This window comes from Tubulanus polymorphus, chromosome 2, assembly GCF_964204645.1.
Source record: "Tubulanus polymorphus chromosome 2, tnTubPoly1.2, whole genome shotgun sequence".
NCBI classification, from domain to species: Eukaryota; Metazoa; Nemertea; class Palaeonemertea; order Tubulaniformes; family Tubulanidae; genus Tubulanus; species Tubulanus polymorphus.
This window is the reverse complement of record NC_134026.1, coordinates 8,123,264-8,143,469: the sequence shown is the minus strand read 5'-3', so window position 1 is coordinate 8,143,469 and position 20,206 is coordinate 8,123,264. Positions and strand designations below refer to the sequence as shown.

At 40.8% G+C, this 20,206-nt stretch overlaps 2 protein-coding genes across 3 annotated transcripts; one reads left to right on the top strand and one right to left on the bottom strand.

Moving 5' to 3' along the window:
* Positions 1–2,597: 2,597 nt before the first annotated feature.
* LOC141900169 (uncharacterized) lies at positions 2,598–7,867 on the bottom strand. The gene is made up of 5 exons (XM_074786936.1): positions 7,834–7,867; positions 7,284–7,504; positions 6,965–7,162; positions 5,887–6,017; positions 2,598–5,796 (listed from the first exon to the last, which is right to left on the bottom strand). Exons 2-5 carry the CDS (start codon positions 7,489–7,491, stop codon positions 2,929–2,931), a joined length of 3,405 nt encoding a protein of 1,134 aa, XP_074643037.1. The 5' UTR covers positions 7,492–7,504; positions 7,834–7,867; the 3' UTR covers positions 2,598–2,928.
* Positions 7,868–7,913: 46 nt separating this feature from the next.
* On the top strand, positions 7,914–10,150 carry LOC141900170 (uncharacterized). 2 transcript variants are annotated; one of them, XM_074786938.1, is made up of 4 exons: positions 7,914–8,046; positions 8,432–8,689; positions 9,272–9,360; positions 9,438–10,150. In XM_074786938.1, exons 2-4 carry the CDS (start codon positions 8,451–8,453, stop codon positions 9,875–9,877), a joined length of 768 nt encoding a protein of 255 aa, XP_074643039.1. In that variant the 5' UTR covers positions 7,914–8,046; positions 8,432–8,450; the 3' UTR covers positions 9,878–10,150. The 2 variants fall into 2 exon arrangements, with proteins under 2 accessions (XP_074643039.1, XP_074643038.1); XM_074786937.1 differs by lacking the exon at positions 7,914–8,046 and having other exon boundaries at positions 8,345–8,689.
* The last annotated feature ends 10,056 nt before the right edge of the window (positions 10,151–20,206 follow it).

Below are 20,206 nucleotides of genomic sequence, written 5' to 3'. Positions count from 1 at the left end.
ACAATCAGAATACTCAGTCAGCATACCCTCGTACATGAATTCTACTCAGATTCAAATCAGTCGAGCCTACGGCTGTAACATTGTTCTCATGTCTCTTGTGAACAGATCTGGAATCTACCATACTGTTTCACTGGTCATTCTGCCAATCGTGTTCCTGTTAGGGGGATTCGGGAATTCAGCTACTTTCCTGATAATGATAAGTCGCCGATTCCGAAGTTTATCTTACGCAAACTATCTTATCATTTTGTCGGTCTGCGATTTAATGTACGGTACCAGTTTTACACTGTTGCCTGTTTTACAGTATGTTCTCTATCAAGTTAAAGATGGTCCTATATTCATCATGAACTCACTTATCAGTTGCAAAATGTATGAATTTGTAATGCTGCTTGCAGGTAGCAATAGTTCGTGGTTAATAGTAGCAATATCTCTAGAACGTGCGGCAGTTGTGCTCTTCCCGTTCACATCTCGTTTGATATGTACACCGAGATTCGCTAGATTTGCTATATTGATCATAACTGTAGTGAATGCATTGGCTATATGTCTCGCACCTGGTTTGTTGGTGCATTTTACAGACCGGTTTTTCGGATGTTACTATGAATTATTTGACCAAAAAACATTTCTAGCTGTAGGTGTCATCTACGTTCATCTTCTGCCTTTAACTATGATCATTACATCAAATTCTGTTATAATAGTTCAGTTATTCAGAGGTTCCAAAATGGTTTCGTCCAATCAGAAAACTACAAAATCAAAACGTACAACAATAATGCTTGTTACAGTTTCCTTCGCATTTGCAATATTCATACTTCCAACCACTATTACTACATATTTACCAATCCCAGTGGAACAGAGAGATTTTCTTTATGACATATTTGTTCAGTTTCAAATGTGTAACTATGTGGTTAATTTTTACATATATCTTTTACTAGGACGAGAAATTCATGAATATTTCTGTATGAAAATCCGCTGTAGAAATTCAGTCAAATAATCAGTGATTTAATTTTTTGACGCCGTAAAAACCGTTACAATAACGTTTACATGTATTGATACCCAGTATGTAAATGTATATGTACTAGTATAATAACCACAAAAAAACGTGGAGAGAGAACGATATAATAAAATCCACTATTTACAGAATTAAAAACCGATAATTCATTGCATCAAAAAATATTAATTTGGCTTTTTGTCTCGCATCCGGTTTTTGATACTTTGAATCTGTAAATCACTGACGTCATCGGGCGTTTCAAGATTACAATTACAATTGTGAATTTGGCGTTTATTTTGTAATATATATTTCATGACTCTTTCATGATAAATTGTAATAATCATTTTTGAGAGCAATACGCCATTGATATATGGGGGCTAGACTGGTTACCGCTTAATAGTTCAATGGGGTACCCGCACCGCTACTGTGGCACTCGGGGATTCCACATATGGCGGGCGAGGATCCGTCAAGTGTCGCTAATAGATAGTTGAAATATTTTTAGCATTTTAAACTTATTTGTCAGTAATTCATTTATTGAGGGATTTTCCTTGCATCTTCCTTTCTGGATGCCAAAAGAGATTTGTTTGTATTGCGACTGAGTATAGTTCGTTGTAGATTTCTTTAGGTACCGAAACGTCTGGATGTACGTACGTTTTGAAGGGGTGGACTCTTTATCAATTTGGCGTATTAGATAAGCTTTCGCGGCTGCATCGTTCATCGTTAAACCATTAGATTTGTTCCAAACCGCTGACAAGAAAATATTGCCTGTGGGGGGACTATTGCTACAACAAAATCGTTTTCGGTTTACTTTCAGTTTTTCACCATTTTGGTCCAGTTTCCAAAAAGCTTTGGCAGCTTTGATAGAGATTTCCACTTGATAACATCGTGGATTCTACAACGATCAGTTATGGGACAGCGCATCGCGTTTGAGTAAAAAAAAACAGCGGGCTGTAGATGGCACTCGAAGCTCTTGTGATTGTGAGTCGGCATCCGTCCTTTTAAATCGTATCAACTTCGGCGGTGGTGATCTGATGATTTGATGAATCTATTCGAAGCTGTGTTAGATTGAAAAATTAGACCAAATCAAATTTGATTAAACCTTCTTCCGCTGCTAAAGCTGTACCGCTGGTGGATACCGAACCCCTGGCAAGCGAGGATTGATATAATACTCACATGCCTCAGGAAGAATTTTAAAGCAAATTTTATTCCCGAAATTTTTTCATTCCGGCTATTTTAATCAGTTTTCCAGCTCACTTCTTCCTCAGACTAATAAATTTCGGTTTTTATGTCACACATGAACTAGGCCATGTCAATTACCCAGAAGTGGTGTGTGCTTGACTTTTGATATTTTCATAAGTACTGGTATCGTACTGCTTCGGCAAATTTTCAGATAAACTTGTTGGATAAAGCATAAATCAAGGGCAAGGCCTTAAAGAATTGTTCCCAAAGCAGCATTAACTAGCACCAAGTAGACTTGCTATAAACCATGTACAATTTAAAAGATGAAAATGATTTATAAGTAATTTAATTCTTAAAACTAAAATAGTCAGAATTCAGACAAATATTTGAAACATTTTACACAAAATTTTAGTTACATACATTCTAGGATAAATGCTTACATTTTATTGCATTTGACATCAAACCATCACCAACAACCCCCCCAGTACGCCTGACCCCCGTACTAATAACCCCTGTATCAATAAGCTATGGCTGTATATAAAGATAAAAGCAAAGATAACTTGAAAATACAATTCGTAAAATCTTATACATACATTATTTACACTCAATGTATCTTATTATGTAGTTAGTTACAATGTACATGTATCTACATACATAGTCCGTTTGCTACTATGTCTCTGAACATAGTACAGCAAAAACAATAGACTCAGTTTTATTTTGAACTGGGCATATCCATAGTAACCGTAGCGGAAACGATTGAATACGTTTTATTTTGAACTGGGCGTATCTATGGTAACCGTAGCCGTAACCGGTAAATCGGTTTTATTTTGCGATCGTAAAATATTGAGAATTTTCATCGCGAGATTCTCGACTTGTTCGAACGTTTCGACGTTTTGAATTTGAAACGACGACGAAATACACGTGGTCAATATTTTGCGAACGTCGTTCGCTCGATCGTAAGCGACTCCGTTTTTATCGGCCGATCGTAGTTTCTGTTCGTTCCACGGAATCAACAAAACCACCTCATCTTTATTCAATACTAAATCTCGTTTACCGCTTCTAATAACGGACGAAGTGGCGCTCTCCGTCGGTGATGATTTCGGTTTGATATTGCGCAGATTGATAGGCGTCACCGCCGGTGTGGCAGGCGTTATCGTAGGTGTAGCGGGAGGTGTTTTGACTACCGATACTAACTGCGATTTCAATTGTCGTCCCTTTTCGATGTTCTCCTGCTGTTTTTCGAGTAAAGCTTGTTTTACGTTGTCGCTCATTGATTCTTTACGTTTCAGATAAACCTCCAATTTCGCTCGTTCCATGATGTTTTCGATGAACTCGTCGCTCGTCTCCTCGCCGACCGCCGGTTCCTTCTCCGTTTTCATCTGATCTTCTTTGATTCTTCCGAGTAATTTGGATTTCCACGTCGGTGAGTTTTCGTTGCCTATCGGACTGGTCGCCAGTCTGTTTTTCCTGTGAATCGGACTGGTCAACTGATCCTGGTCCGGAGATGTCGACTTGTCTCCCGGCATTACGACCTGTAATGATTTCACTTGTATCGGTTGATCCCTGTGTTTAGTGATTAGATAGGGTATCTGACCTCCGCTCTGATTCACCCAGATGATACACTGCCCGTATCCTAACGAATTCGTAACCGATTTCAAATTCTCCGGTGGTTTAATCTGTTCGGCAGACGGAACCAACAATGATTTCGTTTCGACTCCGTTTTTATCTTTAACCATCGCCGTGAAAACGGTCGGTTTGCCCGTCGCCGTCGACACCGATATTTGCTCGGCAGACGCCGCTATCGACATCGGTTTACCACTAGGGGGCGCTGCTTCGACGAGAGACGAAGCAACCGACGATTCGGGATCGGAGTCCATAGCCGGCATTTCTACTTTGGGAGCCGGTAACGGTGCGCAGGTGATGCGCGGGTCGTTTCTGTAGAAATCCGGTAAAGAGAACCAGGTCTCGTCGCAAAGATTGAACGCAGCGAAAAAGTGTTTACAAGGGTTGTTAGTGAGTTGCCAAATATTACACTCACAGACTGGAGTGGTCAGGTTAAATACAACTCTCTGATTACAACTGGGGAATAAAGAGATCGAATACGTGCCGTCGTCCCCGAATCTATCGATTTCGCTGCGTTTGAAATTCTCGGCGGCCATCTTCTGCAACTGACAGTGGCGCACGAACGGCTTCGGGCGATCCTTCAAATAATCGGGAACCTCGGAGAAATATTCGTCGTGCAAGATGTCGCCGTGCTTCATCAGGAAGAACTGGCGGACGTCTTGCACGTGTTCGGTGATCAGATAGGAGAGCACGTTCGAGAGAGCGAGGTTCGAGTGCGGCAGAGGAATATTCGAACCGTCGGGGAATCGCAATCTCTTCTGTTTCAACAATCGATGCACCTCTTCTTTCATCACCAACGAGCGCTTGTCGGCGACGAATTTGAGAAAATGCGGTAAATCCTCGGAGACCCAAACGCGGAATTCCGGCGACAGTTGCCACAGATACGTCAAACTGAGGTCGTACGCGAATTTCTCGATTTCGAGGTCGACCCTCGAGTGATTGTTAATCATCTTATTGAGATGATCGAACACGGTGCGGACGTCCTGATCGGTCGACTTCTCGCACCATCCATCGAATTCCCTATTGCGGATGACGTCGTTGACGGCGACCTCCGTTTCGGGGAATATTATCTGCAACGAAGCCATCAGTATATAGCAGAAGTCGACGGTGATGTGTTCCGGTTGCCAGAGAGGATTCCAACAGAGCAGCACGCGGATACAATCGATCAGCGCGTCGGTGCTATCCTCTAAATTCACTATCAGAGCCGCTAGATACAACTGTTCCTTCACCTTCACATACAGTGTATAGAGTCTGAAATCGTAGCCATCGATATACCGATGAGCGGCATCAAAATAACAGACGGTACCGCACTGTTGTAACAGATCGGACTGCCAGGAATCCTGATATATAAACAGGAATCCCTGACTGTTATACTGAGCTAACTGAGGTTGAGCGGACGTGTGGATCTCGTTGCCGTTGCACAGGAAGATCTTCGAATCGGGGAAATCTTTCTGCCACACGTGAATTTTCTGTTGCAGATTAATCATGTGAAGCTGATCGGGCGAGTACCTGGCCGCGATAAGACGATGGCAGTTGATCATCTTATCAGTTGGGTAATAACTGCGGTTATCCGGCAACGGTCTCATACCTTCGGCGCATAATTCGTTCAACACGTATTGACGCAGCATCGATTTGATCGTTTTGTTGTCGTTACATCCCTCAGCGACGTATTGATAGATTTTTTTACGCACTAACGGGTGCATGCGCAGTTTCATACTGGACTCGGCGCCGACCGGGTGATTGAGATGAGCCGCCGGTAGCGGTATAGATACGTAGACTCGAATCTCCGAGTTCACCGTGCCCTGACACAAAGCCTCCATCAGTTTATTACGCAACGTGTTCTTTTTATACTTCGATATATTCGGATAGCGCGCGTAGCCGGGGAACGTTTTGAACTCGCGGAAATGCAACATCGCCGGACATTCGTATTTCACGCTGGACGAGGAGCGACGTTTTTTTGCCGGCGGAGGATTCCCCTCGGTGTCATCGTCACCGCCGTTCTCTTCCGTCAGCTACAATTATATTTACAACGACATGTTCATTACAAAAGTGGATGGCTCCAGGCAGCTGACGAGATGGGTGGCTCCAGGATTTATACTCACCGGTATCTTACTACGACTTCCAGGCTTGTGGTAGTTTTTACCGAAGCAACAACTGTAAGACTTCACATAATTCATTAGAAACGGTTCGCCATTAATCGGTATAACTGGATGAGACCACATGAACGCTGGCTCTGAAATATACAACATCCGATTATAGAGAGGAGAGTGATGATAGTGAGAAGGCGAATGGGAGGGGTTTAACTGGATGAGACCACCTGAACGCTGGCTCTGAAATATACAACATCCGATTAGAGAGAGAGAGTGGGAGGGGTTTAACTTGATGAGACCATGCACAGTGACATGAATGCTGGCTCAGAAACATATCAGGTTAGAAAGGAGAGGGAGAGTGAGAGGGGTTGATAAAGGGAGTGCAGAGGGGATGGAAAGGAATGCCGAGAGGAGGGAGTGATAGGGGTGAAGGGGAGTGGAGAGGAGGGAGATGGGTTAGGGGAGTGTGGAGAGGATGGAGAGTGAGAGGGGGTGTAGGGGAGTGTGAAGAGGAGGGAGAAAGTGAGAGGGGGTGTAGGGGAGTGTGGGCGAGTGGTGGTTAGGGGAGTGTGGGAGAGTGGTGGTTAGGGGAGTGGGGGTTAGGGGAGTGCAGAGAGGAGGGAGAGTTAGAGGGGTTAGGGGAGTGTGCGGAGAGGAAAAGAGTGAGAGGGGTGTAGGGGAGTGTACGGAGAGGGGGAGAGTGAGAGGGTGTAGGGGAGTGTACGGAGAGGGGGAGAGTGAGAGGGGGTTAGGGGAGTGTACGGAGAGGGGGAGAGTTAGAGGGAGTTAGGGGAGTGTGCGGAGAGGAAGAGAGTGAGAGGGGGTTAGGGGAGTGTGTGGAGAGGAAGAGAGTGAGAGGGGGTTAGGGGAGTGTGCGGAGAGGAAGAGAGTGAGAGGGGGTTAGGGGAGTGTGCGGAGAGGAAAAGAGTGAGAGGGGGTTAGGGGAGTGTGCGGAGAGGAAGAGAGTGAGAGGGATTTAGGGGAGTGTGCGGAGAGGGGGAGAGTTAGAGGGGGTTAGGGGAGTGTGCGGACAGGGAGAGAGTGAGAGGGGGTTAGGGAAGTGGGGATGGGGGTGAGAGTGGATACTTACTCATCAGTTTCATCTCTCCACTATCTGCTGCAGCTGCTGTTGTTGGTTCTGTTTTTACCTCTGTTTCTATAACTCCCTCCTCATTTTCCTCCATAGTTTCCTCTATTATTGATTTACTGATATCAATTGAATCTTCATCAAAATCATCGCCATCTTCTTTCTTTTTCCTCTTCTCTTTATTAACAGCCATCAATTTACCTATGAATGATAAAAATAAATCAGAGCACCACCTAGTGAGTGTTTCGGATACTAACCCGGGTATCTGTTAAAGTAAAGTAAATCGGAGTAACACCCCCTAGTGAGTGTCTGTGATACTAACCCGGGTACCAGTTATGGTATAAACCGTATTTCATAGCGTTTTGTACGAAGTTTGCGGATTGGGCCAAACGTAAACCATCTAATAATTTATCAGCAGCATTCTCTTTCGTTGTATCCAGGTAACCGTGGATATAATTATCTTCTTCTCTTTGGTCTTTGATGAATTCATCGATAACTTGATGAACTCTGCGTAGAATATAATCAGACATCGCTCTACGTCTTCTGAAATATTCAAACAGTATCTCAGTCTGAGACGACTAATTTTTTGCGAGATTATTTTTGCATCATTTGTTAAGTTAATTTAAAAATTTAAATCCTGGCGGGGGCATCACAAAATTAAACTACATTCAATATAGGGCAGTTCGGGACTGATTGCGAATTATCCCTCTCCTCTCTCATTCTTGCCGCTAGGGGGTCAGGGCTGATTGTGAATTATCCCTCTCCTCTTTCATTCTTACCGTTGTTTTGTTGCTGTTATTCAACGATTCAGTTTTTTCTACACATTTTTCTCTACATCTTAAACACAAATATTTACCTGAATTTCCACTTACAAATCCAGAATTTCACGTATTTCGCATCGGTTTAAAACGGTTTTCTTCAGTTGGACTGGTTGCCGGTAAAAGGACGCGCTATGTCCCGGTTGTAGAGACACCCAATTCAAGGTCGTTGAGATTTAATAACATTTTACGGTTTAAAATCGTTAAAATCCTGCCCGCGTTTCCTCAAATTGTGGCTTTGATTGATAAACTGTGATGTAAATTTAGGTAAAGTTTGGTGATTTTTATTCGTTGCGTTTTGAATGTTGAAATCTGTACATTTTGAACTCATTATTCTCATATCTTTGTGCGTCCAATTCAAATTCATTTTATTCTGATATTCCTTAATACCTTAATGTAACCCACGGCACAGGGGCTCGTATTTGAAGTTTGGGGGTGAACTGTAGCTTAGATCATCCAGTATCCCTGGTACTATATATATACAAAGAACTTTTAAAAAACGGACTTTTAGAGAATGGACCCTAATCCTCACCCTAACCCTAAAAAAGTTATTTTTATATATATAGTACCAGGGATACTGGATGATCTAAGCTACAGTTCACCCCCAAACTTCAAATACGAGCCCCTGTGATGTAACCCCCAATTCGAACAGTTTCAGATACCGACAAACGATGTCTACGACCGCGTCAAGAGAAAATGATGATGATTGGTGTTTAGAGGCGAGTGATGATGAGAAGGATGACGATCCCAGTGTTACTGATATTATACAATTATACAACAAACTGCGAGACAACAATGGAATATTGCAGTTCAACTGGATTAATCCGGGACGTGTGTTGCCTAGCGATGCGGAGACTATAACCGATGTGACTGATAACAATGATGATGATAGCGATGAGGAAAATGAGAAGTAAATATCTACCTGATGATGAATGATATCAAAAATACATAAAGAGGAATTAATGTATTTTTGATGATATTTCTAGGATTTTTCTAAAGGGTGTCGGAACCGATATTAAGCAGAAACCATACTTAACACCGCACTAGCCAAACAAGCATTTTCAAATCCTCGAAATTGCTTGAATGTTCTTAAAGAATCTAGATTTTTGAAATTCGAAACTTGAGAGGGATATTTTCTGGACCTGTTTAAGGGAACGTAGGGCTAAAAAAAATTGATACTTTGTTTCTACACTCTGCCGAGTCTTAAAGTTGACCCGACCGGCCACGTATCTACCCTATACATTACTTTTTTTAAACTCGTGATCAATTTTTACATAACAGACCCCGCCGCTATAGAAATGAACTTTTTACAAATTTTATCATATTTTACAAAAATGACCCGGCGTTGCGGAGAAACAAGGTATTATTTTTGTTTAGCCTAAAAAAATTTGGAACAAAATATTTAAAAAGGAGGTCAGCCACACCCAAACCCCCCTTGGTGACGCCCCCTGGTGGAAGATTTGTGTGTTATTTATTTGTTCGATATTTTTAGGAATGGAGCTGATGACGAAATACCGACTGAATTTGATTTCGATTCCTTCTCATCGGAACCTTCAGAAATAACTCCCAGACGTACCCCAGGTAAAAACTAATTTGCCACAGATCGCTTCACTCGCTGCAGCCCGCTACCCTCACCAGAGTCGGTTGTTTATTTTCAGCTACTAGTAAAACTCCGCGAACTCAGAAACGTGTTGCAACAATGGATAAAATTCTAGGCGACATTTACAGGAAAAGAAAAGAAGAAACGCCTAAGTCTAAGGCAACATTGTTTGAGTCGACTCCAAGCAGTACTAACGTGTTTTCAGGACTCCCGGAGTCAACACCTAGCAGCGCTCACAGATTCCAAGGACTCCCTGAGTCAACTTCTAGCACCTCTCCTTTGATCCCAGGACTCCCAGAGTCGAATAACACTGAATGTTTTCTGGGACACGCAGAATCAAGTTCGCATGTTTTGCAAGGACTCCCAGAGTCAACTGCTAGTCCTCGTATATTTCCAGGACTTCCGGAGTCAACTGCTAGTTCGCGTATATTCCCTTTAGTTCCATATCCTGGTTCTCCATCTGAATCAACTTCCTCTAAACAAGAAATAGATGATTGATTATTTTATTGTAAATATGTTTTATTTTTAATCTGAACATTTTTTTTTACTTTGAGAATTTCATATTTGGTGCTAATGATTCTCAATTACTCTAATTATATGTGTTGCATACATAGTTTTAGAATGATTATGGTAACTGTAAGCATTTATTACATTGATTACGGTATTGCGTATAAGCTCATTAGTTTTTATTGTATGTATATAATGTGTATTTTTATGGTTTTGATGTTTTTATACGAATAAGAATTTTGAATTGGATAAAAACAGTTTCATTTATTTTCACACCGACGCCATCTCGTGGTCGGCACTGTAACTAGGGCGCTGGGACGGATGCATGAGACGATGCCCTTTTCGTAAATCATTCACCCCCAAAACATCATAATCTCACCTAAAAGTCCTGATGATAATCTAGCCTAAATATGTGTTTCCGCATGTGGGTCTCAAATCATACAGGAACCAGGGGCAAATTTAGAAAACCTTCCCAAAAAAGGGCACCGATATCTAAGAAGGTGATAGGTGACTTCGGCGCTAGGAATAGGATCGATGCCAGCTGTAATTGCTGGGTTCAAGCTCGTAGCCAGGATTTTGAAAGGGGCGTTCTAAAATTATAAAAAGGGCACTTTTGCGTGTTCTGTATCCCAAGAAAGCGAGCATCGTATGTTTAAAAACAGAATTCTATAGCTATTCCAATTTTAGAAAATGATGATTTATTTTTGTATAAATCCGTAGTTAGATATCCGCGATAGACATGTTCTTGGATTCAGCCTTTCGATGTTCTATTAATGTGGTGGGTTTCAAGGTCATTGGGTTTTTTATATGGTCACCAGGGGGCGTTGAATATTGAAATTAGATTGTTGAGCATTTGATTTTGACAATGTCTGTGGTGTAACCGCCGTATTTTATTCGGGGGCAAATCCGTTGGTAAAGCACTTGAGATTTTCTGAGCAGGCGACATCCAACCAGTGACTCCTGCGAGTTTTGTTTATGGTGTTAACAACGTCACATCTGGACCATGCACCTGTACTTACAGTATCAAAGTTGCCGAATTCAGAAAACTTTTTTCTATAACTTAAGTACGACTTAATACGTTGTATTCTTCTATTTAGTTACATTTCACTGATTCTGCTGGTGTTTTCTTTATGAAAAGTGGACCAAAATAAATGATTTAACCAATAAATCTCTGAGATGAAAATCGAGAGAATATTTACAAAACCTCCCTTCATGATGTCGCCCCTTCGGGGCTCAGATTATAGGGTATGTCGCACAAACGGATTTTCGGTGGCTACGCACCTGAATAGTTATCTTACAAATCGGAGTATCTCATCTAGTAGCACTAAACCTGATTACAGTGCAGAATTAGAGCAGGTTCACTTGAAATGTCGACAGCACAAAAATTTCCACTATGCCGTTTTTAGTGAAAATATGGCAATCTTTCCTGCCAGAAGCCTGGAGAATTCATCCTTTTCTCCCCAATTTCGCAAATCGGACGCCTTCTTTGACTGACTACGGATTGGAATAGGATTCACGTGGGGAATCTGATCCAGCGGTTCGATGGTTAAGGCTAAAAAAAATTGATACCTTGTTTCTCCGCTCTGCTGAGCTTAAATGTTGACCCGGCCGGCCGCCTATCTACCCTATACATTACTTTTTTTTAAATCGTGATCAATTTAACCATAACAGACCCGGCCGCTATAGAAATGAACTGTTTATAAATTTTATCATATTTTACAAAAATGACCCGGCCGCTGGGGAGAAACAAGGTATCATTTTTGTTTAGCCTAATCGTTGGGGTAGTAAGCTTTTATAATCGGATGGGCTTATATCAACAAAATATGCGATCGCGAACTTACATGTAAACCACAGACAGCGGGACAGGATCAGCAGGTTCAACATGTTTGGTTTCTCATTGCTCTATAAGTTTATGAACACAACCAGATGAAATTGGTGAAATCACAGTCTTATGAAATATAGGGGTCACAGAGTCAAGCGCGCCCACCGGAAATTGATTGTGCCTGTCAGTGAAAGCTACACCCGCCACGTGACGGGCGGGCGGCTCCGGACTTATGTCACAACAATCTGATCCTGACATGTGTCATCGAAGTGTGTTACTTAAATTCAAGTGTTTCTCCAAGCGTTAAAACAAAATACTATAGAATGCTTATTTCAGAACGCATAGAATCAAACTGCAGTCGAGATTTCATCAAGGATTCATCACAGAGAGGTAAGATCAATCTCCGCTCACGACTTTCCGAATACTATCAATTAGTTCGCTCCGAGCTCTACTTAGAACCACTAACCTAATGATTATACATATGAAAATTAGATTGTCTTACTGCAAAATTGAATTAGTTACATCGGAAGAGCGTTGCTAGAAAGTTACCATGCAACCACCGGTGCACTCAGTTACGCAGTAAAAAGTAGTTTGAACTGGAATTTTAGGCTCCAAATGGAAATGTCATCAAATAGAAATTGTTATTCACATTGAGTATATGGTATAGTTTTACTGGAAATTGATTAACCAAGAAAAATTGAGTCCAATTTTATTGAAATGTAGAAGAAATTGAAGGGCGGTATAACCAAGTAAACATAAGCGAACGTGGCGCGCGGCCCGGATCCTCGCCTGGGAATCCATAGCAGCATTGCCGATGCCCCGACATAGGACAGAAAATACAGTTATATCATGATGTTAGAATGCCAAAATAAATGCCTGGTCAAATAAATTCACATTTGTTGATTGTACGTCCGCGTAAGTTCGGTTTCAAAGCTGAACCCCATTTGTCGTTTACACAGTGGTTGAATAGGTTCGAATCTGTCAATGCATTTTATTCTATGTATCGGTATTTCAATTTACTACAATTCCCATCATCCTGAATGTCTTTGCAGAAAACCCGTCATCGCTGCTTTGCAGCTATATTTTGTGTTTTATTGTTTCATTGATAGATGTGGATAATGAAGACACTTGGACGAGTTTGTATTCTAGTTGTACTAGTGGTCGCTTTACTCGTCGAATTCAACGAAGCTGGAAAAGATGAAAAATGCCAACAAAGAATAGATAAAATAAAAGAACGCCACCAAAAAGAGAAGGCGGACCAAAATGAGCGCTTCAAACAAGAGCAGGAAGCCCAAAATCAGCGCATCCAACAAAACATGGAGAACCAAAAAACGCGTTTCATGGAAAATATCGCGGAACAAAGCCAACGCTTCCAACTAAAACTGGACGAGAAAGATGTGCGAATAAGGGGACTACAACAGCAGCTAGCCACGAAATGTACATCTGAATCAGATATAGCTGAACCAGATGAAGTTGAAGAACCAGAGGAAGTCGAAGCAGACGTGGCTGCGAAAGGAAAGCGAGGAAAGCGAGGAAAGCGCCGGGGTGGAAATAATAAGCCGAAGAAAAATCAGCAGAAGAAAAACGACGCATCAGATCGCGGTAGAAGATTGCGCCGCAATCGCAGCAGAGGTTAAAATATATATATACAAAAAAATATGTACACGAATCGCGAGAAAACAAATACATCTAAATGAAATAGAATCATAAATGAATTGCTTTTCCCATGTTTGTTTCTGCGGGTTTAAATCGATATAAATTGCTGACGCTTCTAGCTTCGATCGGTGGCTGGAGCACAGTCGAACTCGGGGAGGGGGTGAATGAACGAATTTATGTTGCCTTAGAAATTACAAGAGTAATGCTGAAAAGACAGAAAATCCAGAGAAGTCAAAAAGCAACTTATGCGAACTTATGCGTTACGATCGCACGCACATACGCACGCAGGACAAATTTCAATACTTAAAATATCAATCATTCAAATAATGAGGGAAATTATACTACTCGATTAACTGTCTCTTTAATTACAGTGTTTCCTAAAGATATCAACACATTTTGATTCTTTAAGTTCAACTGATGGAAAATTCGGTGCTAGTCCAGTATAGGACATGATAGTGCCTGTGAACAATTACACTGCGTTATTCGGTTAGTGTTTACAGCAGTTTGACCGTTGACAGTCGACAACTTAAGTAAACTACAAGAACAGGTGGCAACCTGTCAACCAGAACTGAAGTACGAAAATTATCCCACCCCTTCAACTGCCAATTGTGTTCATAATTTTCATTTGTTTTCTCATAAATCCATTGCGTATAATGAGGTTGCGGATGATTTGGATGATATTGGCATTTCGAAACACAAAAGGCACTCATGTATATGTAACATTCACATATAATGTATCTAGATAGCTATTAAAATTGGTTGAAGGGTTTTTGGAGGACGCATCACAGTTATTGCACGGTGGATTTTTTATGTTGATGTGACAAATCTTTGGTCCTAAATAACCTTGGGAAAGTGTTTAGTATAGTTTAAAATGTGAATGATTAGGGTTAGGGTTAGGGTAAGCATTAGAGTTAAGGGTTACTATGAGGCATCAATTCAGGAATTAGTGAACTATACCATTGGCAGTTGGGAGTTTCTTTGTTAAAGAACATGAATATATCATCATATTATAGACACGTGACGCTGCTGTGTATGTCTCCACTGATATGTATATCTCCACATCAACCACCTGTCGAAGACGAGTCCTGTTAGTATATTATAAAATGATATATAAAATATTATATTAATTGATTTTTGGGAATAATTGATTAGGTGAAAGATGTTCCCGAAACAGAAGATAAGACACAGGTACTTGACACAAAAGGATTTTGACCCCAGTATCCTAGGTACTATATATAAGTCTTTTTATATATGGTACCTAAGGGTACTGGGGTCAAAATCCTTTTGTGTCAAGTCCCTGTGAGATAAGACAATTGGTATACGCGTTAACACGGAGCCTAACTGGCAAAGGGGCCTATCGTCAACCGTCCGTACAGCTATCACCTTACTGAGGGTGTCTACCTGTCAACCGTCGTGTGCAGTCATCGCCTAACTGGTGTGTAGGGTGTTATCTGTCAACCGTCCTGTGGAGTCGTCACCTAATTGTATTGTAAGGGGTTTACCTGTTGGCGTCCTGTGCAGTCATCACCTAACTGCAGTGGGTGGCATCCGTCAACCGTCCTGTGGAGTCGTCACCTAACTGCAGTGTAGGGTGTCATCTGTCAACCGTCTGTGGAGTCGTCACCTAACTGGTGTGTAGGGTGTCATCTGTCAACCGTCCAGTAGAGTCATCACCCTAGTATGAAAGGTGTCGCATGTCATCAGCTGTAGAATATGGATCCCCAATCAAGGATCTATTTTCACGGAACTTCTTTTAGTTCCATATTACTACGCTTTTATATTTCAGCTTGCGCATTAATCCCCCGATTTACTCCAAACGTATATCTACACGTTGCACTATAAGTATGACGGCGCAGAAAGTACTACCACATATCACCTGTCCTTCGGGAGCTTCACTGGCTACCAATCCAGTCTCGCACGGAATATAAAGTTATCTGTCTTGTTCATCGTGCGTTGTACGAGAAGATGCCAGTTTATCTGTCAGACATGTTGAAATTGGTGGAAGGCAGAACACGGTCATGTGTCAACCGCAGCCTAGTTGTACCGCGTACCAACAATAAATATGGCGATCGGTCCTTTTCTCATAAAGGTCCATTATTGTGGAACAGTCTACCAATCGGAATCAGAAAAATTGAAGATGTGACCGCTTTCGAAAAGCTTTGAAAACTTTATTGTATAGATGGCATTATGTGGAGACAGCGCACTGAGCGTGGAAACACGGATTCTGCGCTATACAAGCTCTTTATTATTATTATTATTATTATTATCATTATTATTATTAGGGTTTTCTGTTACATCACAGAAAACCCTATTGAGATTCGCGTGTTTCTTATTATTATTATTATTAGGGTTTTCTGTTACATCACAGAAAACCCTATTGAGATTCGCGTGTTTCTTATTATTATTATTATTAGGGTTTTCTGTTACATCACAGAAAACCCTATTGAGATTCGCGTGTTTCTTATTATTATTATTAGGGTTTTCTGTTATTTCACAGAAAACCCTATTGATATCCGCGTGATTATTATTATTATTATTTTCTTCCACACTATTTTTACCAAAAGAACATAGGCTTTGTTACCTTACCGCTGTTTCATATACAATCCATATAATATCGTTCAACTCACTGAGATCTACAAAAGCGCTGTCGGGCCGTAAACATCGAAAATTTAGCCCCATTCAATGGGGCGACATGTTTTTCGAGTCGTCATCCCGAAATCAACCCGCAGGCCGACTGTCACTTCGATTATCAATTCAAGTATAAATGAACTAATTTATTGCCGCAGACTTCACATTCAGTCGCGGTCTTCAATCAGTGATTTTAACAATAGCCCATTTTCCTCATCAAATCATATTACCGATACACTGGAAATTTACTAATTTAGATTTTAAAAGCACTGTCGAGCCGTAAACATCGACGAATCGACGTATGTTACTACATCGTCGTTCCGGGGATCAGCTGCGAGTTTCTCCTCATCATAATCAAATCGAGTACAAATTAATTTATAACTACCAGTGATTTGGCTGCGGGTTTCAAGCAGTTAGTTTAGCAATACCTATTTTTCTTTACCAAATTAACTGTGTATTTACTAAGATAAATCATAAGTGTACCGGGGAGTAGTAGGCCTAAACTAAACACGCCGAAGAGATATAGCGAAGAAAAGCTGTTATGTCGACGAGGTATCAAAATAAAGAAATGTATTACTTTATTCGGCCGCGGGCTTCAACCTCTATATCAATACCATCAATACTCTATATTTCCTACAATACATACCGATCATTGTCAAATCCACAAGGTATTTACTAAATACAAGTATACAACACACTCCTATCCGTATGCTGACATTCGGAGTAAGCGTTCGCTGTGGAGGAAAGGAGATCGTTCGCTGTGTCGCTTGAAGTGTTTATCGAGTTTTACGCGACCTTAAGGCTTTAGTATGGTGGCTGATAAGGTAAAAAAACACGAATATGCAAATGAGGGCGACATAACGACAAAACGACAAAACTAAAATAACGCGAGAAAACAATGATTTTGATTTTGTCGCCAGCGAAAAATTCAATATTTTGACTTTATCGCCCACGACAATTCATTACTTTGGTTTTATCGCCAGCGAAAATTCATTATTTTGGTTTTGTCGCCCGCGAAAATCCTTCTTTTTAGTTTTGTCGCCCGCGACAATTCATTATTTTGGTTTTATATTTTGTTTTTGTCGCCCGCGACAATTTTTTTTTTGGTTTTGTCGCCCGCAACAATTCAATATTTTGGTTTTATCGCCCGCGACAATTCAATATTTTGGTTTTATCGCCCGCGATAATTCATTATTTTGGTTTTATCGCCCGCGACAATTCATTATTTTGGTTTTGTCGCCCCGACAATTCTTTTTTTTTGGTTTTGTCGCCCGCGACAATTCATTATTTTGGTTTTGTCGCCCGCGACAATTCATTATTTTGGTTTTGTCGCCCCGACAATTCATTATTTTGGTTTTATCGCCCACGACAATTCATTACTTTGGTTTCATCGCCAGCGACAATGCATTATTTTGGTTTTGTCGCCCCCGACAATTCTTCTTTTTGGTTTTGTCGCCTGCGACAATTCATTATTTTGGTTTTATATTTTGTTTTTGTCGCCCGTGACAATTTTCTTTTTTGGTTTTGTCGCCCGCGACAATTCAATATTTTGGTTTTATCGCCCGCGATAATTCAATATTTTGGTTTTATCGCCCGCGATAATTCATTATTTTGGTTTTATCGCCCGCGACAATTCATTATTTTGGTTTTGTCGCCCGAGACAATTCATTATTTTAGTTTTATCGCCCGCGACAATTCATTATTTTGGTTTTATCGCCCGCGACAATTCATTATTTTGGTTTTGTCGCCCGCGACAATTCACCATTTTGGTTTTGTCGCCTGGACAATTCACCATTTTGGTTTTGTCGCCCGCGACAATTCATTATTTTGGTTTTGTCGCCCCGACAATTCTTTTTTGGTTTTGTCGCCCGCGATTCAATATCTTGGTTTTATCGCCCACGACAATTCATTACGTCATTCATTATTTTGTCGCCCGCAATTCAATATTTTGGTTTTATCGCCCACAACAATTCATTACTTTGGTTTTATCTCCAGCGACAATTCATTATTTTGGTTTTGTCGCCCGCGACAATTCTTGTTTTTGGTTTTGACGCCTGCGACATTTCATTATTTTGGTTTTATACTTTGTTTTTGTCGCCCGCGACAATTTTTTTTTGGTTTTGTCGCCCGCGACAATTCAATATTTTGGTTTTGTTGCCCGCGACAATTCATTATTTTGGTTTTATCGCCCGCGACAATTCAATATTTTGGTTTTATCGCCCGAGATAATTCATTATTTTGGTTTTATCGCCCGCGACAATTCAATATTTTGGTTTTATCGCCCGAGACAATTCATTATTTTGGTTTTATCGCCCGCGACAATTCAATATTTTGGTTTTATCGCCCGAGACAATTCATTATTTTGGTTTTATCGCCCGCGACAATTCAATATTTTTGTTTTATCGCCCGCGACAATTCACTAGTTTGGTTTTATCGCCCGCGACAATTCATTAGTTTGGTTTTGTCGCCCGCGACAATTCAATATTTTGGTTTTATCACCCGCGACAATTCATTAGTTTGGTTTTATCGCCCGCGACAATTCTTTTTCAGTCCACTTGGGACTTTAGTCCCAGCGGGCTATTGTGTTCACTTTTCGTCCGTTCGTCCGTTCGTCCGTCCGTCCGTAGACGGAATCCAGTTATTTTGGGAAGTTTTGAAGACGCTTCAAGGTAATGTCTTGATATTTGGTTTATACATGTATCTACCCTAGACACATCGTCAGCCCAAAAACTGGCCCTGTCAGATTCAAGATGGCCGACTGGCAGCCATTGTTGTTTGCCAAAATCAGCACTTTTTAAACATTTTCGAAGTTTTCATGGGGAAATTTTGAAGACGCTTTGATCAATTACCTTGATCTTTCGTTTATATTTGAATCTACCAAAGGCCCATCAGCATAAGAAAATTGGGTCGATCTGACTCAAGATGGCCGTCCTATGACCTTTTTAGTGCCCAAAAATGTCAATTTTGGCCAGAATTCTAGGTCCTGTAGCTTCCTACTGGTTCGCCATTTCTCATTGCAATTTGTGATGGGTATTCTTTGTAAAGGGATGTTTTATACCTGAGGTAGGTATTTTTGATCCGCCAATTATGACGCAATTGTCATCAGTACTCATTCGTAGGTGGAAAAAAGTTATTCCACATTAAATTGATACCTAAGCATATTGTGTTACTACATTCAATTGGAAAGTTGTAGCCCATAACGTGTTCTATGATTTTGGTGAGTTTCAAGGTCATTGGTTTTAGTATGTGGCCATCAGGGGGCGTTGAATAATACAATAACTTAGTATTGCTATATTATATTTGTACCAAGGCATATTTTGTTACCATGATCAATTGCAAAGTTGTAGTTCATGACATCGTCTATGATTGTGGTGAGTTTTTAAGGACATTAGTTATACCATATAGTCACCAGGGGGCGTTGAATAGTAGAAAAGCTTAGTTTTCCCTTATTAGATTGGTACCTAGGCATAGTTTGTTACCATGATCCATTGCAAAGTTGTAGATCATGACATCGTCTATGATTGTGGTGAGTTTTTAAGGACATTAGTTATTCCATATAGTCACCAGGGGGCGTTGAATAGTAGAATGGCTTAGTATTTCCTTATTAGATTGGTACCTAGGCATATTTTGTTACTATGATCAATTGCATTTCATGACATGTACTACGATTGTGGTGAGTTTTAAGGTCATTGGGTTTTGCATATGGTCACCAGGGGCGTTGAATAGTAGAATAACTTAGTATTTCCATATTAAATTGGTAACGAGGCATATTTTGTTATCACAATCAATTACAAAATCATAGCTGCTCACATGTTCTATGATTGTGGTGGGTTTCAAGGTCATTGGTTTTTGTATATGGTCACTAGAGGGCGTTATGTATTGAGATTGTTAGATTGTTGAGCATTTGAAACCACTTCCCAAGTGAGCATGGTGTCCCTGGACCCCTAGTTTGGTTTTGTCGCCCGCGACAATTCATTATTCTGGTTTTGTCGCATGCAACAATTCAATATTTTGTTTTTGTCGTCCGCGACAATTCATTATTTTGGTTTTATCGCCGCGACAATTCAATATTTTGGTTTTAACGCCCGCGACAATTCATTATTGTGGTTTTATCGCCCGCGACAATTCATTATTTTGGTTTTGTCGCCCGTGACAATTCAATATTTTGGTTTTGTCACCCGCGACAATTCATAATTTTGGTTTTGTACCCGTGG

Excerpts from the sequence above, each read along its gene's own strand:
- LOC141900170 (XM_074786938.1), top strand. The coding sequence starts at position 8,451 with ATGTCTACGACCGCGTCAAGAGAAAATGATGATGATTGGTGTTTAGAG. Across the intron at positions 8,690-9,271 it reads AGCGATGAGGAAAATGAGAA|GAATGGAGCTGATGACGAAA; the intron begins GTAAATATCTAC and ends CGATATTTTTAG. Across the intron at positions 9,361-9,437 it reads AACTCCCAGACGTACCCCAG|CTACTAGTAAAACTCCGCGA; the intron begins GTAAAAACTAAT and ends GTTTATTTTCAG.
- LOC141900169 (XM_074786936.1), bottom strand. The coding sequence starts at position 7,491 with ATGTCTGATTATATTCTACGCAGAGTTCATCAAGTTATCGATGAATTC. Across the intron at positions 6,018-6,964 it reads TGGAGAGATGAAACTGATGA|AGCCAGCGTTCATGTGGTCT; the intron begins GTAAGTATCCAC and ends TGTATATTTCAG. Across the intron at positions 5,797-5,886 it reads GAAGTCGTAGTAAGATACCG|CTGACGGAAGAGAACGGCGG; the intron begins GTGAGTATAAAT and ends ATATAATTGTAG.